This window comes from Anopheles arabiensis, chromosome 2 (genome assembly GCF_016920715.1).
Source record: "Anopheles arabiensis isolate DONGOLA chromosome 2, AaraD3, whole genome shotgun sequence".
Taxonomy (NCBI): domain Eukaryota; kingdom Metazoa; phylum Arthropoda; class Insecta; order Diptera; family Culicidae; genus Anopheles; species Anopheles arabiensis.
In genome coordinates, this window is record NC_053517.1 from 96612886 (window position 1) to 96640146 (window position 27261).

The window sequence follows — 27261 nt, forward strand, 5'->3', positions numbered from 1 at the left end:
TGTACGCTTTACAATTTCTATAAATTTTGCTTGTAGTTGAAAGGTTTTGAGTTTACTAAACAAACTGCACTTGAATTTTCAGTAAATATTTCAACAAAAATATTGCAACCTCACATCACATGCTAAAAAAATCAATACGAAACACTCACCTATACATGCAACTTTCACAAACTAATACAAAATGAAGGTACAACCATCAAGATTCTGATTAACATTTCTGTTCCCTGTTCTCAACGTTGAACGGGAAGCAACAACGAGCGATTGTTATCACACTGCCGCGTTGCTCCTCTCCAGCATCTATCGGCTCGTGAAGATTGATCTTGTCAGACAGGGCCCGTTACAGATAATGTCATTTACGGTGCGATCAAATCAATCAATCTGAAACCTTTTTGCGCGTCTCGTTGTGTTGCCTGGTGCTAATCTCGCAATCACCCGGGTTGATGTACAGACACAAGGCATCGTTTCTGTTACATCCTCTGCAAAGTTTAATGACACATACGTAAGCATAGAATGACAGGGAGCAATAAATTGATCGAAAGAGTGCGAAAAAACATAGAAAATATTTGCAAAAAACTAAGCTTTGTTTGGGATGACATTCCAAGGTGTTTGATGTACACGTACAACTCATTTAAATCACACATGTTTTAATATCAAAGATAATAGAAACACCATGAACTGATCTGCTTTTCACGCTGGAGTTTCGCGCAAATTGGACCAAATTTTGACAAAATGTATGCATATTTGAATCGAAAAATAAAAAAAAACTTGAAAAATTTGGTTATTTTGTATCGTGAAAATTTTCAATCACATTGTTTTTTCTACGTGTATACACGGAAATTATATAAACTAACGCTTTTGAAAATATGGAGACGCCTGGTACCTTGTGCAGCTGTAATTATAATTATGAAACTATTTCCATTACTAATTGAGATTCTTAATTTGTTGCTATGTTTATTTACCTTTGAATTTAGAGTGGAACATATAACTTCTTTCAAATTTACGTGGAAATACATCCTTGTTAGCCTTCATCAAAACATGAAACGCACAACAAACCCATTCGGTGGATCAAAATTTATCGTTCACCAAATGAAGCTTATCGCCTCGACCGAGGCGTCCAGCGTGTGCCTAACCTTTTGCAAAAGCCAAAACGCTTACCAATTTTCTGCCCAATCAACTTTTTTCGTTGATCTTCTCTCCACCACTGCCAGCACCGCACTTGACACAACGCCCTACGACTACAATCAAGAAAGGCATCCTTACGCCCGGAATGATGTTGGTTGTTGAGGTTGGAGCCACACTGTCAAGGTCCTGCGAGATAGAAACATTAACTAACAACAAGCGCATCCCTCCAAATCGATAAGGGAACAAATTGTCGAAGGCTCAAACTCAAATCCTGTGGCTGATTCGTGGGGCGTTTTCGTATCGCGTGCCGGGATCCACCTTTTCGGAAATCCGATCATCAATGAACTGAAGCTAAGCCCATGCACATCCCTTGGTTTGTGGGAGTCTTTTAACTCTGCTAGGATTATGTGTTTTTTGCTTAGCACACAATTGTAGGCGTTTCATATGAAGAAGAAAAAAATAGCGTTTGACTAGAAGTGGCAAAGAAAAGCTGTTGTAATTGTCACCTGTCTTTAAAATGCCAAGCAGGTTCGTGGCTTGTGTTCAAACTTTTTTGCTTCTTACTTGGGTGCTCGTTTTTGACACCGTATTTCATTCAATTTTGTCAAACGCTTTTGCTTATGCAATTTAACAACCGCCAACTTCAAATGCACAAAAGTGCTTGGGAAAGCATAATCTGCCCCACCACCTAATTGGGGTGTCGCCTGGGAAATTGATGACAACCGTTGAAACGACACGAAATGGTCAAACTTTCCAGACGGCTGTCATTCGCTGCGAATCGATCTGCAAAAGAGAGAACGTAACGCAACGAAAGAAGAAAAAAAACCAAGCTCGATCAATTCTCAAATTGGCTTACTTTCGGTGTGGAGTGGAGGGAGCAATTTTCATCGAATGAATCGCAATCAACGTGTTCGCTTATTTTCGCTCCCTTCTTTGGGAACTTTCCGATAGAAGAAAGGTTTAACTGAACCAACAAAAAAACAAAAAAAAAGTAAAATCCCAAGCTGCACCATCATTGGTAAGCCCCTTTTTAATTCCATATTAATGGAGGAGGGCAAAAAATCAAGCGGAGCAAAAACTTGACTTTTTTGCATTTTAACACCGGGCATATATGGGCAGCATATACCCACGGGAGTTAAATCGATCGTTACAAACCCATCGGCCAAAAAGGGGGAACAACCGTCAGCTGGTTTTTTGCCAATCCGATTCTCCAAAAAAATGGCATCAAAAAGGCAACCATAGAAGCTGGGTAAAAAGCACAACTAAAAAGCAACCATTCATATGAAATTTGAACGGCTGGCAACCAAGGTTTCGTAATGATATGGTTATTTTCCGGCCGGCCGTTGAAATCGTTTCTCCACATGCCATTATTTTTTTGTGCCTGAGCTTTTCAAAGCTTTCATCTTTTGTGCATTTAATTTTCAACTATTTGTATGTTTCACTTCGCTCGCAGCAAGCGCACGTCTTTTTAGTGGTTGCTTTTTGTTTCATTTAAGCCTTTTGATTAAACGGAAGCATTTGTTTTAAAATTGATAGAAAGCATTTAATACAGCAGAGTTCGAAATAAATGTGCTGCTTTTATGTATCATTGTCCATATTTTTGTGTTTTGAATAAAGCCATTAAAATAAAGATAATTTTCAGAACAATGGTAAATACATATAAAAAATACAGCGCCCGAACAATGTGCATTACCAATGTACAATCTTGTTACAACTGTCCTTATTTCCGTAACTTTATCATAGAACAAGTTCCATAATGTACGTTCCACCCTAAACTACAACGATATCATATTGTTCCTCTTCAATCATATCAGTTTACATCAAACGGAATGCCACATTCAATTAAGGAAAGAAACCCATTCTCGTTAGTATACAGTAAGCGTTTGTGTGTGTGTTGGCATGTGCTTTTGGTGTTGTTTTGTTTTCCTTGCTTCGAAACTCATTTGACGGAAGCAACCTCAAAGAATGTTGTCGATAGCTTGTTTCAGTGCCTGAATTTCCCTCCTTCCAGCAACGTTGCCCCACAAAGCCACTCTTAGCAAGGGAAACAAGCAAGTTGCGGGTGGAACAATTAAGCCACAAATTGAAATTTTGAAATTCTCTGCCCTCTGCCTGTACCCAAGCGGTTTTGCCAGGCATGGTGTGACGTTGCTTGTGTTGGTTGGCTGCTCGCTCTTTTTTATTGCTCCTCACATTACAGGCCATCACAAGTGTCAAATTCAAACTTGCCGGCACAATCCAATCGCTTTCCGCACTCCGACCGGTCGTTGCACGTCCAGAAAGGGCGTGCTGTCAAGTGACACGTGCAGCAGCAGCTAGTGGAACGGTACCATTGGCCCACTCCACACCCGACTCGAGGAACGGTTTCTTAACTAGCAATTACGTTGTAAATCGAGGCACAATGTTAGCTTTTGGTCGGTGCGATTGGGAACGATTCGGTTGCTTTCTGCCTTTTTTTACTACCGAAACTCCTTTTGTGCTTTCGAAAGGTTCAGCTATTGACGTGAAAAAAAAACATTTCCTTACCAAGGAAAAAAAATACACAAACACACAGCAACAGAAAATGCACATTCTGCAATTTGTCCCAACAGGAGGAGGACCTGCAAAAAGCAGCGCGCACACACATACAAAGCCAAAACTAACCAACCGCCATTGTTTCCAATTCGCATTTTTCTCCAATGCTTGTCGCCGATTGAAATAACAACAAAATGGCGAACAATCGAGCATGCCATTCTCAGTCAAATCCGAGTTTGGAAAATTGGGAAACCGAGTGAGAGAGAGAGCAACAGCAACAGCAACAGAAAAAAATATATATACCGAAGAGTAACAGCAACGTTGCTGCCAAATTCCAATTACGCTTAATGTTCGCTGGTCGTTATGGAAATGGGTTTGGTTTTGAAATTTTCGCCCAGTCTACCGGCGGTCCGGTACTAGTGGATCAGGTTCTGCTGGTCATGGCATGCGACTCGGTGTTTCTTTTTTTCTGAACGTTTGGTATCCTTTGGTTGTCGGCCAGCATTCCCCTTAACTCTCTATTGCCCGTTGCAAAATTGAAACAATCACCCTAACTAAGGCATTCCGGAGACAGCGGATGAATCGATTGCGCCAAATGTTTGCGTCCGCATGGTCGTAGCCGCGGAAGTGAATGAAATGAAACGGAAGGAAGCATTCATGCCGCTCGTGGAGGAAGGTGGCCACCGGTGCCCCACACACACACACATACACACACACACACACACACACACAATCGTGAAGCTAAACGGGCGTGTGTGTGTGCGGGAAGGTTCCAATTCAATCGCCGTTTATTGGGGCACACTGCTCCTGGGGGATCACCGTTTCTTTTCCCGTCCTGCTAGTCGAAATTAGAACCTAGCCATGATGCAAAGGAGTCAAAATGAACGGTGACTTGGGAAGAGAGTGTATGAGCATCGGGCGGAGCCCTAGTCACCGCCCAATCGGGAGCGCAATGTGAAAACTTCAAATTGAAAGAGTTAAACGCTTGCTCCCGGTGCTGCTTCATGTGGTCGCTCCATTATTTTGTGCCATTTTGCGCCATTTTCGTTGTACGCCGCTCGCCCTCCAGCTCCGCTCCAGCACCCTCAAAAAAAAAAAGCTGTGGTGTAGAAAATGAGGAAATTGATTTTCCATTCATGTATGCCATCCACCAGAGTACAAGGCAGGAAATTAAGCTTGGGTAAGTTGGGGCTTTTTTTTGTTGGTCACGTTTTATGGTGGAAAGGAAAGCGGTTTTTTTCGTTCCCTGTGTTTCCTTCTTACGATCAAGTGATTTCCTGTGAAGTGCTGTTTCAGCTGCAACGCCCCATTGTCTTGGAAGGGCTAAAGAGAAACGAAACAAAACTCCACAAAGGCGGTCTTTTTTGACGCATAATGAGGCAATGATTTTGTCGCGTCACGAAGCGAATGGTGCGCCTTGCTCTGCACAATATTTAACGAATGAACGTGTGATGTGGTCGTGTGCTGCGTTATGTTCAATGCGTTATTTTTAATGTGTTTTTGTAGTGGGCATTATGATTATTAGTTCGAATTGAACATACTATTCGAAACGACGGGGTTTTTCTGCAGTGAATTGAAATTCTATTATTAGACTACAGTCGTTTGCTGCTTTCTCTTCCATGCCCAGAGTCTTTCCATTGCTTTTGTCCACAGTTGTAAAAGCTCGTTACAACTTTGCACGAAGATGGATGATGCTCTTAGCGATGGACAGTTTGTTAATTCAATGCGACGTCTTTTTGTCCACCCTTCCTTAGAGCCCACAGCCACCGCAGTACGTGTACTGGCAGCGCAACGATCGGATGATCAACTACGACGACTCGAGGCGGGACATCACCATCGAAACCACGCCCGGGCCACGGACGCAGAGCCGCCTCATCATCCGGGAGCCGCAAATCAACGACTCGGGCAACTACACCTGCTCGGCCAGCAACACCGAACCGGCCAGCATATACGTGTTCGTGTCCAAAGGTAAGTTCCCTTGCCAGGCCTGAAAAAGTGATCGATTGATGAAACAGATAGAGTTTTCTACCTGCGACCGAGCTGCGCTTAGTTAGAAGCCAGCAAACTCTGCCTTTAGCAAGCTTAATCTAATCGACTACATCTTCTTTTGGGCCAAACCTGGTCCGGGCTAGTGCCGACAACAGGACAACTTCATTTCACTTACACGCCACCACCATTGTTTGTGTCGCTGTTGTCGCTTGTGGCACCATTTCTATTACTGACCTCCTGCTCCGAGCTGCCGGGGAGCTCCCGCAGTCCCAAGGACAACATCTTGTGGCACCATTATACGTGCCGGTTCGGCACAGGACGGCAAGTCTCACGCTCACTCACTATGTCTATCTTAGCACACTCCCCGCAACGCACCCCACCGCGTGTGATGAATGGACAAAGTTGTTGAAATTTATTAGGCCAACACCTTATCGCCTAATTACTATTCAGAGACTTAATTATGCCCGAAAGTTTGCCCCTTTCCGCTTTTTCCGAGGCAGCTCTCCGCAGTGATGTTCCTCCCTGATGCGTCGGTGATTGGAGAAAGTTTTTCTCTCTCTCTCGACAGCACTACCATAAAACTGCTACTGGTTGTGTTGGTGTTGCTGCTGCTTTTCCTGCTACAACCACTTCAACTGCTACCGTGGGCTGCTTCACTGCGTGGTACTTCCTCCCTGCCAGTATACAACGCCGGTATGTGTACATCACCACCACTGAGGCGCTTTGAAGTGTAGTGCAAGAGTAGTTTGGGAAGATGTTATCGGTAAAATAAAACATGGTCTCGAGCGTTGCCGTATCCTTGCTACTAGCGCATCCAGTTTTGCGACTGTTTCGAGATTGACAGTTCGGATTGTGTGCGTTGGCGAAGGTGGAGCACGCAAAGTGTGGTAGCGATGACTACAACTGCATGGATTTTGTACAATTTGTTGATGGTATTATGAAAGGTTAATTGAATTTGCTAGTGAACTTTCATGGATGCTGAATATTGAGCAGAAAGATGCTTTGTAGCTCTTGCTCTGATCGTATTTTAATGACTTTTAAAGTACAGGACCCCCCAGAATCGAGTGTAAGTATTTGGGACCCAAAAAGTGTTCCAAAACAAGATGTAAGTCAAAAAAGTCATACATCAAATATCTTAAGATGCATTGTTTATAACCGGGGTTAATGAGTCGAAAACAATGTCATGTATTTTAAATAAAACAGTTTTTAAGAATAATTTCAACATAACAATCTTGAACATGAACACTTCATAAATATTCAGGCTTAGGTAGTTGAAGAAACTTAAGAAATGTGTATGTAACAATCATCAGTGATCATTGCTTTAAAAAATCCATAAACTTTTTAGCAAAATCTGTATTTGTACCTGCAAAACAACTGAAAACCGAATCGTTATAACTTGAGTGGGTCGTATCTCGAGGATCTCGTACACTATTTGATAACGTTTACACCAATATATTAGTTTACAAACTTTCTCATTGATTATATCCTTCATCATGGTTGCTTTTTTATTACATACCTAAGAGTAATGGCAACAATCCGGAATGAACCTCCCATTTTTTTGAAGACAACTGTTCTCCAATATCCTTTTGTTGTGAAATTAATCGTAATCGTATTGCGCTTTGTTGAACATTTCACAGTTGTTTTAATGATCATTTTACTTAATCTAACAACATATTGAAATACTATATTATATGGATTAAAACAATCAATGTAAAATTACCAACTGTTTGAATTCTTTCTTGTTATTTTTATTCTATCATCCATAGCTAAATAGCTTTACAATCTTCCATAGCATAACAACTTTTGGGACTGTGCCTTGCTGCAATCTTTCAATATTGCTAGACAACAGTGCATCTTTCGCATTCGTTTTCTTGATAAATAAGTTTAATTGCGTATTTTTGTGCTGTAAAGGCTTACTAGTAACCGAGCTATGCCTCCCTGAACTCCACAGTGTATGCTTAGTTATTATTTTCTGAATTGACGTTGAACAGCGAGGTCCAGCGCTTTAACTGATTCTCTGTAGCACAAATATACGGTAACGAATATGAATGAATCAATTTCAATCAATATTTTTCATCAAAATAAGATCCTAAACATCACAATAACGATAGTTTTACGTAGCATGCTGCCTGGTATAATTGGAATACATCTACAGCGTAACAAGAATGTGTGACATAGAAAACAAGCAACGAGATAAGTTTGTTTGTACTTCACAGGAAATCGAGCCCCGTATGGTTTCCGATTACTCGCTTTGCTTAGCAAAAACCAACACACTTAGTGAACAAATTAACGATAATCCATAAATCCGCCTGCCGCCCCATACCCTAGAGCTTCCCAAAAACAGCCGTAGGTAGTGGCATTAGTGTTTCGTTTAAAAGGGCAACATCTTCCCAGCATTTTGGCTGTGCAACACACAAACAACCGCCCATTTCCCTTGACAAATCTATCTGGCCGACAGCCGCACTCCACGGCTCCCGCCGATACCAAACCGACCATAAACCACACCCAATGAGTGTTTCGCTCCGCCGCATCTGAGGCACGCCAAAGATAAGCGACCACAGACCACAGGAAAGAAAAACACAACCAGCTCCTCCACTACCACCCAACTTGCAGCGCTTCGAGCTGAATGGGTGAAATTAATTTTCGCTCTCCCCCGTGCTCCCCACCGTGCAGCCCGCTCTACACCACGTGGCAGCTTATTTATCTCATCGTTCCGTACAATTGCTACATTTGTTAAGTTTTTCGTCCGCCCGTTCTTTGCACTGTAGCAATGGGTAGTGCGTGCCTAGCGTGATGGAATGTGCAGAGTGAGTGTGTTTTTCCACACGCGGAGTGGTCTTGTCTCGTGCACGAGTACGTATTTGTACTACGATGCGCACCATCAATCCGACCGTACGGCACCCCGGCCCCAGAAGCGACCGGAAATAAGTTGCCAAGCATAACTTTTCCCATCACCAGTCGGTAAAGGTGTGAATCTACAGTGTGCCCTGTCCCTTGTCGCGAAATTAGTGACGCACCATGGGGATGGGGAAGTGCGAGAGTTACACAAACACAGCTTAACCCCAACGCTATCTTTCCCCATTCTACGTCGTGATGGCTGTTTTTTCGCTTCGCACCATTCGATCACGATGGATCAATCCTGCCGGGGTAGGGCGCAAGAAAACTCCGATTGGTGGTCGATTTCCCGGAAGCTCGTGCTGCCTAATTGAGTCGTGCCGGGTGCCGGAGAACCTGAGCATCGATTAGGTAAATTATAGAAGCTTTACGCTTTGCTGGTCCCCGCTGGCGGTACGCTCTGCTGGGCAGGAAGTCGGTGCCGATGAAGCAGACAAGCGCATTAGGGGGAATTAGGAAATGGTACGCAAAAACTTGACAGCTAAAAATACGGTTCAATTGATTCGGAACAGGCGGAGCGATTGCTGATCCATCAAAAGTTTTGCGAGTCGTAACAAAAATAGACCCGGGCATTAGTGAGTGAACTTTGCGGGCAGAAAGTTGAGTGTGGTTGAGGTGCGACAACATTAATGTTAATTTGGGTGACTAAACATTTGAACAAACATGCGATTGAAGGATCATACAATAGACGTTTTACTCTTTGCTGCGGGGTTGTATATGGTGATAGGGGTTTTTTTCACGTCACAAAACATCATGTAAATTTGAGAACATTAAAACGGATTTCAACGAGAGAGCAATATCTTGAAGACAATCTTTCCAATTTATTGATATATTAATTGTCAAATTGTTTGAATAGATATTCCTATATCACCTTGTTTATAAATATAATTTTGTATTTTATGTTATCTTTAACCATTATCAATTGAGCCAATGAAATGATCAAGAAACAAAATGTCTTGGGTAATATGCTTTTGAAATTTCAGTTATATACAAGAGAATGAGCAGCTCATTTGATTACGTCGTCAGAATTCTCGTGAAGCTGGGTTAACTGCAACAATACTTAATAATAACATACACGCAAAGTTACACATCCACATCCTCTTGGCTGTCATTGTATAACAATATTTCTTCCGGCAAAAACAGCAAAACTTTGCCATACCTAATGAGAATCTTATTACTTACAGCTTGCTCATGAATTTGCGCCAACAGTACAAAGAATTGAGCAAGTTTTTAAAAGCCCCCCGCGAGCTATACGAGAGAAAATGCACTTTGCAGACACTACTACTAGCCCAAGCGTTGCATTCGTATCTGCAACGTGGCACTCCGGCACTACCACTTCCTCCGCCCAATCCAAGCGAAAGTAACTTAAATGACAACTTTACCCCGAGTGCCGTAAGCGCGAGCTCCAAGAATTATGGCGTTGATTGCGCTGTGCTAGAAAATGGTCGGAGCACAGCGCCGCACTACCAACTGGTCAACTGCCGCTCGTAGCAAACTGTACGATTAAGAAACTTACTTACCCCTACCGACCGAGCGAACGCATAGTTTGGATGGCCGGAAGTGGGCAAAAAACAATGTCATTACAGCGCAAAAAAAAAAACAACAACTCTCGTAACCGTTAGCGGGAGTGAATCGCTGAAGCTTTCGCCAAACCCGGGCCAGCAAAAGCTTCTGCTCCGCATGAAACCCCTTTTTTTGTAGCCCCACATTGCAAACATTCAGTTGCAAAGCGTGTAAAATAAAACTCGCACAACAACGTTTCGTTGGCCTCCGGGCGGGGCAGGGCATGCACTTAGCCGGGCAGAAGCGAAACGAGACCAGAAGGATAAGACCTAGAATAGGGAAGAAGAGCAAAACCCAAAAAAAAACAAGTCACAATTGCATACATTTTACTTACAGCACGCTTCCCTGGCCGACACTATGGCGAACGGAATTCTTTCACTTCGCCCGGAGGCTGTAAAAAGAGCGAAAACTTGCAACTAACTAAATGCACTTTTGCCATGCGTTTTCTGTTACCACGATGCACCAGGGGAAGCTGTACCGAGAGGAGAACATATTTTAAAACAAAAAAATCTACACACCCTCACAAACACACACACACACTAACGTAAAATTAAACGCACGGACCCGGAAGGATTGGCGAAAACTTTCGAGTGGATCCTGCCCGAGGTACGAACAGTGAATTGCATTAGAATACAGCAGCACGGCGCAGTGGGCGGAAATCTAGTGCGAACGAGTTTTTCCACATTCCGTGGCGCGATAGGCGGAGGGGAAGGCGGTGCACGAGAAAAACTCGCTCACCAACTGCAACTCCATCATTTTGCGCTTCCGGGTGAGGGTGAGGTTACGTTGAACGATCTGCCCGAAGAATGCTACCGCTTTCAACCTCGATACTGTACTCTTTCGCGCGTACACACACACACACACACACACACAAACACACAGTCACTGTGAATGCACGATGATGACCATGTTAAGCACTCGGATGGGCTCGCTTTCACCTCCCTCTCGGCAATGCACGGAATTTAAGCTTAACTTATCCTAGCAGCATGATATTAATAGCGTGAAAAAAGTAAGCTATTCCATTGAAAACGTTGACTTTGGTGGCGCTCGATCCAACGGTACGGGCAGGCAAGGATGCAGTAGAAGGAACGGTACCAGCCGGCGGAAACTTTTCATCGATACGCGAACCCTAACGAGCGGCTTAATGGGTTGGCATTAACAAGAAATTATTAACATTCCGCCGCCGAAAAATCGGTACCAACCCTTTCGCGCTGGCGGGGACGTTAACGGGTAGCGGCGAGTAATGAATTTTTCCAACTTCCACCAACTGTGCAAGTGCGAAACAATTTTGAAATACCGCCAATATTTTAACACTTTCCTGCCCGTGATTGTGTGCCGGGGCTTAGGCCAAGGTGTGACTTTGTGTTTCGCATTTTTCGGGGAGGGACTTTCTTTTCCTCGCTGACAATACTCCACCCCTTGCCTCGGGCTTTGACTCTTTACTACTGGATGATTAATTCGTACGAAAGTTAATTTCAATACGCCGGCAACAGAGAAAAGGGCTGAGGGAAGACGGGTTTAAAATTAATACATGAAAATGGCACAATTGAGACTGATATTCAAAAACTTTTGACCGGTTTTGGGAGAGCAAAGTAATCTTCACTCGGGAATAGTAAGGAGCAGCCTAAACTGTGGATTTTGTTCTATGCACAATATCACTGTACATGTGGACTAGTGATGGGTAAAACTGGCAAAAATCCGGAGACGACTCCGATCCGAACTACGAAATTTTCAGACCCGATATACAGAGCCGTTCTAATCATTTGGAGCTACGCGAAATCGCTCGAAGTTGCCCAAATTTGGAGTGATCCACAGTTGTCTAGAATCATCCAAAGTCGTCTGGAGTCGCCAGGAATCATCCGGAGGTAGCCGCAGTCGCCCAGTTTTATCCAGATTCGTCCGGAATCACCAAGAGTCGGAGTTGTCCGGAGTCTGAGTGGTCTGAAGTCACCCGGAGTGGCCGTAGTTGGCCGCAATCGCCCGGATTCGTCGGGATCCTTGCAGAGTCATCTGGATCCTTGCAAAGTCGTCCAAAATCGACATTTGCAATAATATTTTGGTCAGGCATTACATCTCCGACTTCGTCTAATGCTGGCTTTGGTCAACTAAAACCGCTATTTCTAGAAGAAGAAAAGACATGTTTAAGAAGTGCACGCACAAACTGAATGGGGAAAAAACACCATTAAATGAAAATCCTGCCCACAAACACATTGAAACGGCCATCTTATGCCCATTCTGCTTCCGGCCGACTCTGGACGTCTCCGACTCCGGCAAATTCCGGATGACTCCAGACGACTCCGGAATACTCCGGACAACTCCGGATGACTCCGACTCTGGATGACTCAGACTCGGAGTGAAACTAGTAGAACTAGTCCGATTTTGGACCGGAGTTGGACTCGGTATAACAATAGTCGAATTCGGATCAGTGTCGTAGATACGCTTCAGAGAACACACCACCAAGTGTGGACATTATCGTGTAGCTTCATTCCGTCCAACATTTCAAAACATAATATTGCCATGAAGGTACAACCACCTCATCTACATTGTGCTTTTTGCCTTGCATAACGTAAGAAATAACCAATGTACAGTAATACTTGTAATGTGCAAAATATAGGGATAATTACTTACTAGACTAAAATATTTAAGATAAAGCATTTAGACATTGAAAGATGGTTCTCATGATACTTTATATACATTCTGACCAAACGTCCAGGCACGCTCTTGCCAAATTTCACTGAGATACTTTTATCCAGCCATATTCCCAGTGTGCCGTGTGCTTGATTAAAACCGTACACTCCACTGAATGACGCCAGACAGGTAAGAAGCAGTACTCTGTAGCTGCTGGCGAAAGCGAACCAGCAACAAGTTTTAATTAAAACGAACATTCGTTTCGGATTAGACGCTGTAACATTGGTCAGACTCTGCGATAAACGAAGCGGGCCATTTTGGCAACAAAAAACATCTCCCGGTTTTTTCGTCCCACTCTTACAGTAACAAGACAACGATCGATGCTTTCGATGAGCCCAAAAATGGAGCGAGTTTGGCACAATGGAAATTGAAGTTGCAACGAGCGACAGAGCATTTGCGCTTACAGCAACGTGGATGATCGTTGGCGGTCCCACATCCGATCCAACATCCATTAAAGTGTACTTATGTGGCAAGAATGAGAGTGAATGTCATGAGGGAGCGATTGGGGAAAAGAGGTTACATTAATGCACACCGCTACGAGCTACCTTTCAACGAAATCCATCGTGTTCCATTAGACGAAACCTCGCCAAGAGCACATACACACACACACACAGCACCCTTCACGTGCGGATGAGATGGGTAAAGGAAAGCTTCATCGCCAATGAAAAAACGACATATCTGCCACGTCAGCAGCACTCATGCCAAGCAGCTACACCTGAGTGCGAAAAGTGCCCATTGCGCATCATCATGGTGAAGCAACAAAAAAAAACCCTGAAAACTCACTCAAAAATGACGTTCAATGGATTTGGTCCCTTTTTTACTGGCTCCCGCACTGTAGGATTAGCTTGAGCAAGCTCTCGTTGCAACGAAATTAAAATGCTTTACCCTTACCCGCATCGTGATGCTTCCGATGGGAGCTGCCTTTTAATTGCAAACCCGCTAAACGGGGTGATAAATTTCATTACTCTCCATCCCGCCAAACGCACCAAGACGCACGCTTTTTTGCCTAATTTGATATTTTGCTACCCGAAATGAACGGTTCACCTGTCTTATCGCCCAGCCCTGCGCCCTGCCCGGACCTAACTTTCTAATCAACCGGAACCGGCCTTCTGGCTTCGGTCTCGCAAAAGCAACATTAAAGTTGGGCCCGCTGCCGGACGCATTAATTACTTTATTGAATTGCGAAATTTTGGCGCTAAGCACAATGATCGACTTTTGGCGACAAAGCAGCTTACCGGTGTTGAGTTTATTTCTAACCCAGGCACGGCAAAAAGAGTTTGTTGCTGGTTCAGGGATGGTGGTGTGGTACAGGGGTTTTCGTGAGTGCACAACCGACCTGAGCACGATTAACGCAAATTGGAAAATAATACCCGCCCAGGCTTAAGTGGAGTTGTCCCCGGTTTGTTGCTTGCCTGAGCCACACCATATTGTCGAGGGCAAACGGGGGTAGCCTTGCTGCTTATCTTTGCATAGCTGAAATTGGATCCCGGTTACCGGTGTCTTCCCGGTACCTTGCACCGGTACGACGGCTTCTTCCGTTTTCCGCGTGAACTGTGTTTGTCCAGCCGGGGCCGATTTTGTGGAGGTGCGAAATGCAGTAAAATACGATTAGCGTTCATTTTCTGCAGAGACCCGTTAAACGCACACACACACACAGAGCCTTACAGTACCACAAACGCCTATTTGCCGGTGGCCGAAGCGAAGCCATTTCCTCATGTTTGCCAAGATGCAGAGATAAGTCACAGACTACTGCTTCTGTGTTGTTAATGTATATCTGCTGCTGGAGCGGGGTGTGTTTTTGGTTCCGATTTTGGCATATCATTCGATTACGGAGTTTTGGCCAGTCTTTTTTCGATTCTGAGTTTAGCAGGCACAGAGCTTCCACATCGATTGGTATCGGAAATTTGCATTCCACGCGCTAGCGATCGTGGTTGACCGTTTCATTTGCCAATTTAATAAATTGTTCTTCCGGAGCGTAGTATTTTGCACAATAATCTGTAGTGCGAGGTTTACGAACTCGAACGAAGGCTGAAAGGTAGATAATTAACTGATAACATTTGCATGTGCATGTATCTTTTCCACGTATTGTATAGTTATTTCAACATTGTGTACCCTTCACGATTCTAGCCTCAAAGCTAGAATTAGACACGAGTAGCTGCTCGAAAAAACTGCAAAACAAGGTGGTGTTTTCATTTGTCCCAAGGTGCATTCAAGGGATCTGGTGATGGAATTCAGAATCATAGCATAGAACCATAGAGTCATAGCAGGTTTTTTATAACCAAACTTGAACGTCACTTTTTGACAGGATGGGTGAAAACTTTTGCTCAAACAGGCTTTCAGGAGGCTTGACAAATGCACAAAACACTCTTAAAATCTTCATTCACAAGCAGAAGCAATACAAATTAGCCTTCTAAATACATACACCTTGGGATAATCCCACCTCTGTATTATACAGACTTAGATAGCTGCTCAAAAACAATGGGGCCCCAATGACACCTTATAGCTAATTTTTTATATTTTTGTTTCATTGATAATCACAATATCCAGCCAACTAGAATGTAAGTTGATACTCTTCTTGTTCTTCTTATTTGGCTCAACAACCGTCGTCGGGCATGGCCTGCCTGTACCACTTGTGGGTTGACTTATGGATTACCCCTCATAGAAGGATAGTCAATCCTACGTTTGGTGGCACGGTCCTTTTGGGGCTTGAACCCATGACGGGCATGTTGTTAAGTTTACTATACCACAAGACCGTCTAAGTTGCTAATAATCTGTTTTAAAAAAATGTAGTTTTCTACTTTTATAAAACATTGTATCTTTGCCTGGAAGTGACGCTCCTAAAAGCTTTTGAATAACAGTCTTTTAAAGATCTTTTTGCAAGAATTAAAGTCGCTTTAAAAAAACGTAAGCTCCTAAACGGCAGACGAACAGAAATATTGCTTAATTGGTTGCTTCATGTGGTACACACAGCGAGCTCCATCCATTACACATCAAAGAACAGAACACAAATGGAAGTATTGTGCACTGCATGAAAGCTTTTTATCGTTAGCGTCAATATTTACTGCACCAAAAAACCAACCATCACTGCACTGCTCGAATGCATTACGCACTTATCAGTAGAGTTGTAAACAAAAACCATTCTAAAATTTGCTTTGAAAAGAGAGAAAGAGTGAAGAGAAAAAAGCTCAAAGCAACCTACGGCAAAGTGCCGTAATCAAAATGTCAACATTTGCGCACGTTTCCATTACGACGGGGAGGGAACCTGGCGCTACGATACCAACCATCGAGCGCTTTCCATCACGCAGCCATTGTGGGACGAGCGTGGGCGAGATTTGCTGCCAGATTCAATTATTGGTTCATCGTTTTGTCGTAAACAGATCATCGTCGCATGATGCCACGTGCGATGTGTACAATATCAGCCTGCACGCATCGCCCAGCAACATAGTCCACTCTCACACACACACACACATTCACAACTACGGGAAGGGATGAAAGCCCAGATCTAAAGCCATAGCGGTGGTAGTAGCGACAGTACTGCAGAATAGGACCTGGATCGATGCCGAAAAAGCGCCATCATGGTCACCTTCCCCCAAGGGGGAAAAAAGGATTTGAAAGTAAGCGGATTATCGTTCCATAAAATTACGCCATGATTGGCCAATAGGGAATTTGCTGGCCAGCGCAACCAGGGACCAGGGCGGGTAAAAAACGAAACGCACACCAATCGTGACTGTCCAGTTTACCTTTCGAGCGGCAGCGTACCGTCGTCGGTCGCAGTGACGGTTGTAGTTTATCCATCACTCCCAACGACCCAACTGGATCGTTGAACTCAGGCCTCGTTTTGCAGCATCTTTCTACGAGGGAAAAGAGCAAGGATTTCCGAAAACCTTTCCGTAGTACTGCCTGTATGTTGTGCTTTTTTGGGATTATTTTTTTACCTTTCTCCTCCGAGCTTATGTATGTTTCTGCTAACATATTTTTCTGACCCACTTTCACAATCAAACACCACCAAACGCCGTTAGCGCTGTGTGTATCGCTCGTTAGTTTATGAGTAGCTTATGCACGTGAGCAGCAACACTTTACGCTTAATCGAGCGTGATTTTGAACGTTGCTTCGATCGTCGGCAAGCAGCTGCTGGGAGAGTCGCTTTCCGTTAAAGTTCCAACCGAAGGTTTTGGAACCAAGAGTATGTTTAGCTTATTCCTTTCGAAAGATAAGCGCAAACTGAGTTATTTACTGGCACCCCACTGGTCTTTCCTCTACCCTTTTTTGAACATTCAATGCGTCGACCGCCCTCTACATACCGTTGCTGGAAACGTTCAATGCAGCGGGATAAAATTATGATTAAGGAAGAAACGATTTTCCTAAAGCATGCAAGAGCTTCAAAATGAAAACATGCCCACACACACACACACACACACACACCTACCAAGCTGTCTCTTGTGCAGGTTCGGAAAACTTTCGCCAAAGATTCCCCCTTTCCCAGCTCATCACGGCTCCCCCAACGCAAGAAAACTTCCGTCCCTGTAAGGCGTACCGTAAATTTTGAGCCCGGGCGAAAAACTCTCGCACCGAAACTATGAAAGTAATAACAATAATGCATGAACCATGCCCAGGGATGAAACTTTAAACATAGCCAAAGTCAATATTGATTCTATACCCCGGGAGCACCCGAAACCGTACCCTCAATAGCCTACCGATCCGTTCGCTTGCCCGGCCCAAACCGATCCGGTGGCAGCTAATCTCGCTCCGGGAACCATTCAAGCTACTGGGCCCCAAGCGAGCGGGCAAGAAAAAGGGTGGAAAGAACAGCAAAAACTTCTTCCACCCATCTGGCAACTGGCAAAAAGAAGCGTTCCCGTAAAACGCCCTCCGTTAATGCTCTTACCGTGCTCTTTTGATGGGCGCTCGGGTGTTTTTTTTTCTCCCTTTGAATTTCCTGCCACTTCCTACTCTTTGGCCGGTGTAAAACCGATGTCCGTAGGGTTAGGGAACGGGGTATGATGGCAAGAGTATGATAAAAGGGCGGCCACGCCTTACCATGAAACGGTGATCCACTACATCCCTTGCTTGCCAAAACCCTCTTTCGTGGGCGGATTTTGTACAATGCCGGACGAAAGCGGAGCGGAGTGCGGGAAAGAGAATACATCGTTCCATGAAGAAGTAGCCGAAGCTACTGGATGGGCTATTTAACTTCTTCGGCAAACTTACAATTGAACTATCACGCAAGCTGCCAAACGAACGGAAATCAGCAAGCAACTCTTCCGTCACTCCTTCCGCGGCGGACGACCACTACTCCTGCTGCTTTGACTAGCGGGAGGAGGCGAAGGAAGCAGTGCAATTCCTGCAATCACGACAGACAGGAAGGTAAAGTTTTCCGGCCATTCTGAAGGTATCAGGTTTTGCTCTTTTCTTTTTGGTGTATGCTGTAACCTTACAGAGGGGGAAAAAGCAAGAACCACTGACAAAAAGTTGATATACACTCGGAAAAGATCGTTGATTTTAAGCTGATTTTCCATTTTTCGCCCACTCCGTTACGTGGCTTTAATAACGCGGATGGATTTCAACAATGCAGCCAATTTCCGTGGTGCGTTTTTTTTTTTTGCTGCAGTAAAAGGCATTCGATACCATGTTCTTGGAATGCTACCATAATTGAGATAAGTGTCTTTAGGGCAACATATCGTTGAATGTTTCGGTAAACTAATTAAGAGATGAAAAACATGTTTTCTAGAACAGAACAAAAGACAACTTTGATAGAATGGATTACATTTGCAGAATAATGTAACGACAGATTTGAGAAGTGTGATCAAAGGACATGTTTTTATTTCAAATTAATCGTTAGATCTTGTAAAGGAATTCATTATTCCTTAGAAAAAAGGACCTTGTCAGGAGAAAACACAAAAGACAATACTTTGAATAATAAATTCATTATTTATCTATTGATTGTTCAGTAGGGACGGCCTTCCGTATTTTAGCTAGAGATTCATTAGTCAATACAATTATATGTAGTAGCTAGCTTTTGTTACAAAAAGTTTTGGAAAAAATAGAGCATCAATATGGTTTTAATTATTTGTTCTACGTTCGTTTTGACATAATACATCAATTAAATAATATTTTAGTTGCAAGAGTAGTTTAATTTCAAACGCAAGTTTCGGGAAAAGCATGTTTATCTCCCATAAGCACAGTTTCCATAAAATTTTGCATGCAAAAAAAGCTACCCCTCACTACATCCTGCATAATGCATCTAGCGCAAGATGCAAATACAAACGCAAAATTAGCACAAATGCAAATCGATGTGATCGAGCGGCAAAATTGGGTCACTCGCTTTATCAACCAACGCAGCGAACCAACGAACCTGCCTATCCTCCCCATCGCCAAACGAGGCTCCGATGGAAAACCAGCCATGGGTAAAGAGCGTTAAATTTGTTGTAAATTTTGACCATCCACCAGCAGAGCTACCGCTTCTTCTCGATAGTTCCGCTGAAACCACCACCACGCTTCCACGAATAGTTTTCCAAAGGGGTTGGGAAATCGTGGGCAGGGAAGGGGTTCAATTATTCCTCCTTTGCAGTATGAGTCGGGTGTTAAAAGTTTTTCGAAATGAATTCGAATCGGTTACAAATGTAAGGGTCTGCAAAAACGCATGGGAGTAGAAAACTTTTCCCCTCAAGCGATGGAATAATTTTAAGTTTTATTTTTTTGTCTGCATTCATTTCTCATAATAATCTTTTGGTCCAAGTATAGAAGCACCACGGGGAAAAATTGTGTGGAATTATTAAAGCAGGAGATAGCAAGAGACCGGTTTTTAAAAAGCTTTTCATCAGAATGCATTGTTATACTATTCGGATTAGTGAAAGATCAATTAAATAATTCAAATAATGAATGGTAAATTTTTATTGTTTTCAAGTTCTTTATACAAATAAACTAATACGCTGAATATTTAACCAGAAACAAAGCATAATAAATTATTATATTTTATTTTTAACATAAATTTTTCATTCATCAAAACCTCTTTTACTACTAAAACACGTCCTTAGTGACCATTTACCAATCGTCTTTATTTTTCGCAAGACTATATAACATCATTACAGGTTCAAAACATCAAGCAAATTAAATTTGTCTACTTAATTTATCTCACTTTTGTACCACTTCAACACGCTTTACGATGGCACACAGTGCGCGCTTCCCCTCAGCGCAAAACCCCTGCCTTTAAAAATATCAAAATCAATCAAAGCAGATATAAATGACAAAACACTCCCTCTCTCTCTCCCTTCTATCTTTTGTTGTATTAATTCTACTAGAAGACAAAAATGCTGCAAAAGTTTGATAGGAAAGTTGATGCCAACAAATCATCAAATGGTCCAGATAAAAGGCCAACAGATCGAAAACAAACCAATACCGTGACGCATCGCTACTGGTTCCGAAATGCCGAGCGTTCGCGTCGGCCATAAATCGGGATATATACTCAATTTATGACCCGCAAGCCCGGTCCACCCAGCCAGTACCCCCCCCTACCGCCTTCCACCGCACTCTCCTTCCCTGCCTGCTGCACTCACACTCTGCAGAAGTATAGCAAAGATTCCCACCGCGTCTGGCAAAGCAATTATGGTCACCGAAGCCCAGAATGACAAGCGACCGCGCGCACCACAGGCAGGGCAGCACGCTGCAGCAAGTGGCAGTCTATAAAAATTAAACTTAGGAAATTAAATTTGATGGCTTTTCATTCAATCTTCCCCCAGCGCACGCCGTAGCCTTGCAGGCGGAAAGGGAACGCGCAAAATCCCTGCACCATGCCGCGGTTTAGTCCCTCGCAGTCGATGCGGTATTTGCTCGCTTCACTTCTATCCCGCTCATTGCCATGTGCAGTTTGATTGAATTTTCGTGAAATAAAGCAAACAACTGACTGGGGACGAAAAGGAGACACACACACACACACACACACACACACACACACACACACACAAAAAGTCCACTCTCCCGACATCATAAAGCTTCCCAGCCTCGAGTTATGATTCGTGCAGCGTACCTTGGCCCGCTTGCTTCCACGAGCGGGGCGACACAATTTTGCACAACGTCATCTTCAAAATTGAGTCACTAAACGGATCTCGCTTATTCTACGCACGATTGGACAACAAAGGCAACGGGCGAACGAACTTGCCCACCCCACCAGCTGTCCGTTGTTTGAAGCGCTGCGCCACACGCTGCCCGTGGTTCGGTTTTCTGGTTTGTGTTTTGGAAAACATTTTACGAAGCACTAAAATTTTATTTACTTTCAAGTGATTGCAGCTTTTTAAGTGGTAGTTCGCTTGGGCCGGCCGCTGACGCCCAAAAGCGAGATGGGTGGTGCAGAGTGCGTGAGACAAATTGAAATTAAACTAAGTTGAGCCACTCGAAAGCCGGATAGCTGGCTAATGATACGAGTGTTCAGATTTTAATGGGCTGGTGGGCGTGGGTGTTGGCAGATTTCAGACACATTAAAAGCGGATAACTATTTAGTTGATGGTTCAGCAGGGTGGAGACGTTACGGAGTTGTTGGCCAGAGCTGATCAATTAATCCAATTGGTCGATTTAGTATCGTTTGCTTTATCCACAAACAGCCTGCCTAGCCGATAAAGATGTATTTTAAAAACAATTATTTAGGTCATTTCTAGCCATCCGTTTGTTATATGATTTGATCAAATGTTTCTATTTTAAACATGTGAAGAGCCTTTTGATTTTATGATTACACATATTTGTAAATGTCCTTCAATTCAAAGTTAACTCTATATTCTTCTTAATGACTTGAATTATTCACTCGTTCAAAAAACATCTACGGCAGTTAATTGCTAATCGATTTTATTGAAAACGCTTTAATCACTTGAAAATATCTCGTATATTTAATGAGTAGTTGAACATTCAACTGAGTTTGTTTACAGAACCAATGCAAACTGTTATAATCTTACGGTGCATTCAAATCTTCCCAGCAGTGGTGATGATCCTTTTCAAAGAAAGAATAAATAAATCCTAAACTAGTACGCCTGCGTTAGAAATATTTCACCAAAAAACACGAACCGTCACGTCTGTTTAGATTTCCGCTCCAACACCTACAAAACATTTAATAAACGGTCGTTTGCCATATTGTCACGAAGCTTTTGACCCGATTTTGCTATGCAAGTGCATTCTCGTAGCACGAACTTTGCATTAATGCAAAACGGAAACTATGTACCTGCAATGCTGCGTGATCTTTCGCTGATGTTGAAGCAGAAAGGAGAACGAAATGGTTTTAAGCTCTCCCACATCATTATATGGTTTCGTGAGCTTTCTGCTAACGATTAGGAAGTTCCAGTGCATCTGTTGCATCGGGAGCAGCAAATTTGTTGGGAAGGGAATCTTTGTGCGTGTCTGTTCATAATGGACAATTATGTTCATCCGTTTGGATAAGGAAATACTCATAACGCTCCGGGTGTGCTGATGAAACCAACCCATTAGTTATAGGATATGAAATAAGAATTCTCCAAATGAGTGCTGCGATCCAAAACAGGTGTTTTCAAACGTTCAAATGGTGTTCATTAAAACATTCGATTTGAAGAACCTGAATTTCAAGGTTTTTTTGCTTCAAAAAATAGTTCTAAATACACCTCTAAAACTGTAATTGACGTTGAAGACATCTACAACCTTAAATCGTTGGTAATTTTGGGAACAAACCCGTCGAGTGAATCTGCTTCATCCCTATTTGTTTCTTGCCTCTATACATCTTGATCCTACATCTTTCACTGCTCAGCTATCATCTCTTATCCCTTCATCTGAATGAGATATACCCTATTGCAGCTTACACCTTGCCTGCACTCAGTATGCTTGATAAGTAAATCGCATCTCATCCCATGCACCACAAGTACGGAAAATTAATATTTATTAGTGTAATATGCTCATCATATCCCACCGACAGCCAAGGGATAGAGACACACACCACCCCGGAACCATCTCAACGGAGGACGGCGAGCATCCGGGCCCGGAAGGATAGCCTCGTGGCGCGATGCGAAGCGGCAAAATCATATTTTTAGCAAATCTCGCTCATTATCTCATCCCACCCAACACTAGCGCTTTGCCATCGCCATCACCATCATCATCATCGTCAGCCATTCACATCTTTCGCCCCCGGCCCGCTGCGCCGTTTTCCATCTTTCACACCTTCCCATATACGCCTTCGGTCGTGCACACGCCACAGCAGAATGGGCAGAGTGTGCAAAATGCTGCTCATTAAATTATTCATCCTTGCCCAGGTTAATCAAATTTAATTCCATCTCTCGCCCATTTCCGCCCGAGTGGAATAATAATTTCCACGCTCGCTCGCCTTTACTGCCCAGCATGCGGGAGAGGACCCCCCGCCCGCGGCAGGTGGCAGGACGGAGTTCGAGCGTAGGTTATACTTTTAATTTCCATTGCAATCACGTCCACGGAACGTTTCGGCGATGGTGTGGGAGGCAGGCAAGGCTTTGCCTTCGGTTGAGTGGTAAATATGACCGGATACTATCACCGAAGCGGTCGGATCACGCTCTGTGGCGACCGGTACTTATCGTAAGACATGACTGACGGGCAAATACGCCCCCGTCCACGCGGCTGACGTTTGGCGATGGGAATGGATAGCGGGGTGGGATGCGAGGGACGCAAATCCCATCCAGTGAGTGACCAATGTTAATGCTCTGTGGCTAAAGCCAGACAGTAGTGGAGCTTGTAGAAGTAAGAGAAGGGGTATGCTGTTCATAATTCTGAGCTGTTACATATTCACGCGTGTGTAGCACGCGTTCCGTGCTATCGGCTAGTTTCTCACATTAGCATACGAATAAGCCATTCACTTGGCTACGGCTATCGATTGGCTGGCAGTAGAAAAAGTCAATAAAACCACGTAGACTTAAAGCACTCTTTATAGTTAATAGAACTGTTTTTGCACTGTAACAACCGTCTTTTGTCCTCTAAAAATCATTATGGAAATTGTCTAAAGAGTATTAAAGATATTACATAAATCAAAACGATTTGGTGCAGTGTGTTCTACCATAATCCTGCAAAATCCAAGCCAATTTATACCGCAAACCAATCGTTTCACCAATCCTGTAACGATACTAATTGCTTCAGTGTTTTCCATGAACTGTTGATAAAAGGTATCACAAGCAGGATTCGTTAGGCTGCAATTCTTTGCATAGATTAAATACCATTTCCCTTCGCAATACCGGTTGCATAGGAAATACAAATCGGATCATCGGTGTTTATGCTGCATACATTCACCTCATGAGTAGTACAATTGATGTTGGTTGCACTGCTTGGCAGTATAAGGTAAAAAAAAAAACGCCATCAACATCAAACAGCTTACAGTCGGTAACAATGTGCTGCTATTTAATATGTACCAAAAGGAAATTCATATCAACTTGTCCGTCCTGTAGAGGGTGTTGCTACAGCAGGTGGAGTTGGTCTATTAATTACTCACGCTTACATGAAATTGCCCGCCTCACTCCATCAGACCGGTTCGTTTGTGATCACGGGACGGGCAGTCTGGCTAGGTGGCTAGGTGGCAAAACGGTAGAAAAAGTCAAACAAAACCCTGCACACACAATCAACTTGCCTTTCCCGGAAGAGGGAATGTAGGGTTTGGAAGCGAATGGGAATGGGCTCGCTGTTAAAGTGAGTGGTAAAGCTCTGAAGAGTGCATAAAGCGGGATGATGTACTTCATTTCCTGTTTACAAAATGCTTCACTCGATACGCTCCATTGCACGATGCAAGCGCTGTAGTAGCAGTAGCAGCAACAGCAGCAACATGGATGCACTTCACCTGCATACGCTAGCCACACACCCGGACACAGACACATATGTTGGGGGTTTTTTTTTTCATTCTTCCTGTTATGTTGTTAACACACGTACGTACAGAGCGCTGTGCGGGCCGGCTCTATGAGTGCACTAATACATTACACTCGACGTACACCTACTCAGGTGGCTACTTTCGTTGACTTGTAGTGGATGCAGCCACACTCGGGCACACGATTCTGATGTTAATGCTATGTGTGTGTGTTTTTACACTCTTAAATATCCTCTATACTTTTTATTTACTCACTGCCAGTTGGCGGACAACAGTATACGGCGTGTTTATTTGCACCACAGCATGACAGGGGAACAGCGACGAGCGGCGAGCTGCATTCGACGTTAATAGCTTATGCATGGGTGTATGTGTGCGCGTGCGTGTTCATGTGTTTATCCATGTTCGTTTCCTTCTCAGCCGGCCCCTAATAATCACCTTCATTAGCGATGTGTTTGACGCCTAACTAGTCATTTTTGTGCACTGACGTACCTGGCTTGAGGGGTTTTTTTTCTGCTACAGCGTACCCAAACTTTTAAAAAATTGTTATGCAAATATGTGGCGCATGAAGAATATAGTTGCAACCAATTCTGGATGATCAAAAGGGTGGTTAATGAAGTCTAAATTTTCCTTTTCTAACTAAATGTAACTTTTTCAAATTAGATAGATTTAACGCGGCTAAACTAGTAGGATTTTTTATAAAAAAATTTAAAGCCAAATTACTGCAATTTAACCATGAAATTATATTCACTTGCTAGTTTCGACAGTTCAGCAGTACGAACATAGCAAAAATTTGGTTCAAAGATTTCATTAGGTATTGCCTTTAGAATATTTTCTCCTAAATTATCTTAAAGTTATCATTTCCTCACTTAGCTTTGGCTAGTTTTGGAAATAATATTAACTTATTTATAAATTTTAACTAAACTGCTCCTTCTCATTATAGTTATTTGATTTATTGTATAGTTTGTTGTACTCTGAGAGGTATAATAATTTTAAAAGGTAGAAAGCAATTAGTCATCAAGATAAATGCTCATTTTAAACTTCCAGTGCTCCTTTTCAACGGTTGAGTTGTCGTTTCGAGATGGAAATTTATTTTCACTTACTCCACAATGACTTATTGTGAATTCTTTTGTTTTTAAAGCTTGCATCTATTTGTTCTCCATTAAAACGCCAAACCTATAAATCATTTCTTCGCGCTGTGAGCGTTAAAATTAATAAACGCTCGGCTGTGTGGAAGCTTCTTCCCATCTACTGCTACTGCTAGCGCAAACCGAGAGAACTTTGAAAACTTCGAGCTGGAAATTTTTGCACGCTCATCTTCAGCATCTTCAAGACGCGCTGCCATCACGCTCAAAGCGGCAAAGCGGCGATTCTAGTTGACCTAATTTTCAAACCACCCGAAAGGAAGTGTGCGCGAAAAAAAAAGAGAGCGCAAACCCCTTTTTCTGCAGAAAAAACCCTCGTTCAGTTCGATCGTTACCACTCGTAGCGTCACGAACCCTGAAGACACACTCTTAAACACACACACAAAAAAGAAGGACGTACCGATACCGTACGACGTTAGAAATTGATGGGAAAAGGCACACACACACACACAACACAACCCTACCTATCGAAGGTTATTTTCCTGGTAGAGAGGGAGAGGGGGGAGAGATTTTACAAGCAAGTCCCCGACAAGTTTCCAAACGGCAAGAATCGCATCAAAAATGGATTTATTTTCCACACGTCAAACGCTGCGGGAACGCCCCGTTTTCTTCGAAGCGTACTTTACGCAAAAGCGCACGACCATGCGGCACGAGACGCCCGGTTTAGTTTTTCTTTGCAAACGGAACAGATTACGATACTCATCCAGTGTGTAATCAATCATTGGAGCTTCAAACATTTCTGTCTCAGCTTGTCAATCGAGGTTTGCATAAAAATCGGCACTAAACGAGCTGTGCGGCGAGGCAAGTTTAACCCATTTTTTTGTGTTGCGAAAGGAAATGAGCAAGCAGAAGGAAGGCAAACATTTCTTTGTGAGTTCGAAATTAACAGCAATCCGGAAGGTTTGGTGACAGAAGAAGAATAAAACACAGCTTCCATCCTAATGGATAGTGTAGTAATTGCCAACTACACGCTTCATTTGGGGCCGATTTCGTGGCGACGGGTGTGAGAAAAAGTGTGCCACGCAAAGGAGTATTTTCTGTTCCTTCTAGTGACCCACACAACAACAAACATGACAAATGTACTCAACCTAGTTCGATCGGCTGCTCTTGCCTTTTTTGTGTGTGGTGCTGCTTATGGTCCTTCAAACGGTTCTTCAAACGGCGCTGACGGGCGCTGAAAAGCAAAGTAGATAATAGCCTAGCTAGACGCTATCGTTTATCATTTTGAATATTTCTTTCAACACCCAAACACACCAATCGGCCTGCTGCTTCCACAATCCGTCACTCGGTCGACCGCACGGGAAACATTTCACTCGCTTTCAGCCCCGGCCGTACAGCATTGTGTGGTGTCTGGGTGGCTCCAGCACCAACCTTCATCTCACGAAAGACAATGCAGAAGCTTTAAAACGTGGGAGTAAAGAAAAAACAACACTGTAAACAACCCCGGGGAAGTACTCAACAACACAACGCTCGAAGGGAAAAACGGAACAGCTCAAAGCTGATGCTCAAGAAATCATGAATCACGAT

At 43.4% G+C, this 27261-nt stretch overlaps 1 protein-coding gene across 4 annotated transcripts in view; it reads left to right on the top strand.

Moving 5' to 3' along the window:
- Positions 1–27261, top strand: part of LOC120905514 (zwei Ig domain protein zig-8) — a 205548-nt gene that overhangs the window by 166910 nt on the left and 11377 nt on the right. For all 4 annotated transcript variants that reach the window (XM_040316383.1, XM_040316366.1, XM_040316392.1 and 1 more), the window contains one exon: positions 5391–5604. In XM_040316383.1, coding sequence (XP_040172317.1) covers positions 5391–5604 — 214 coding nt within the window. The remainder of the gene's footprint in view (positions 1–5390; positions 5605–27261) is intronic.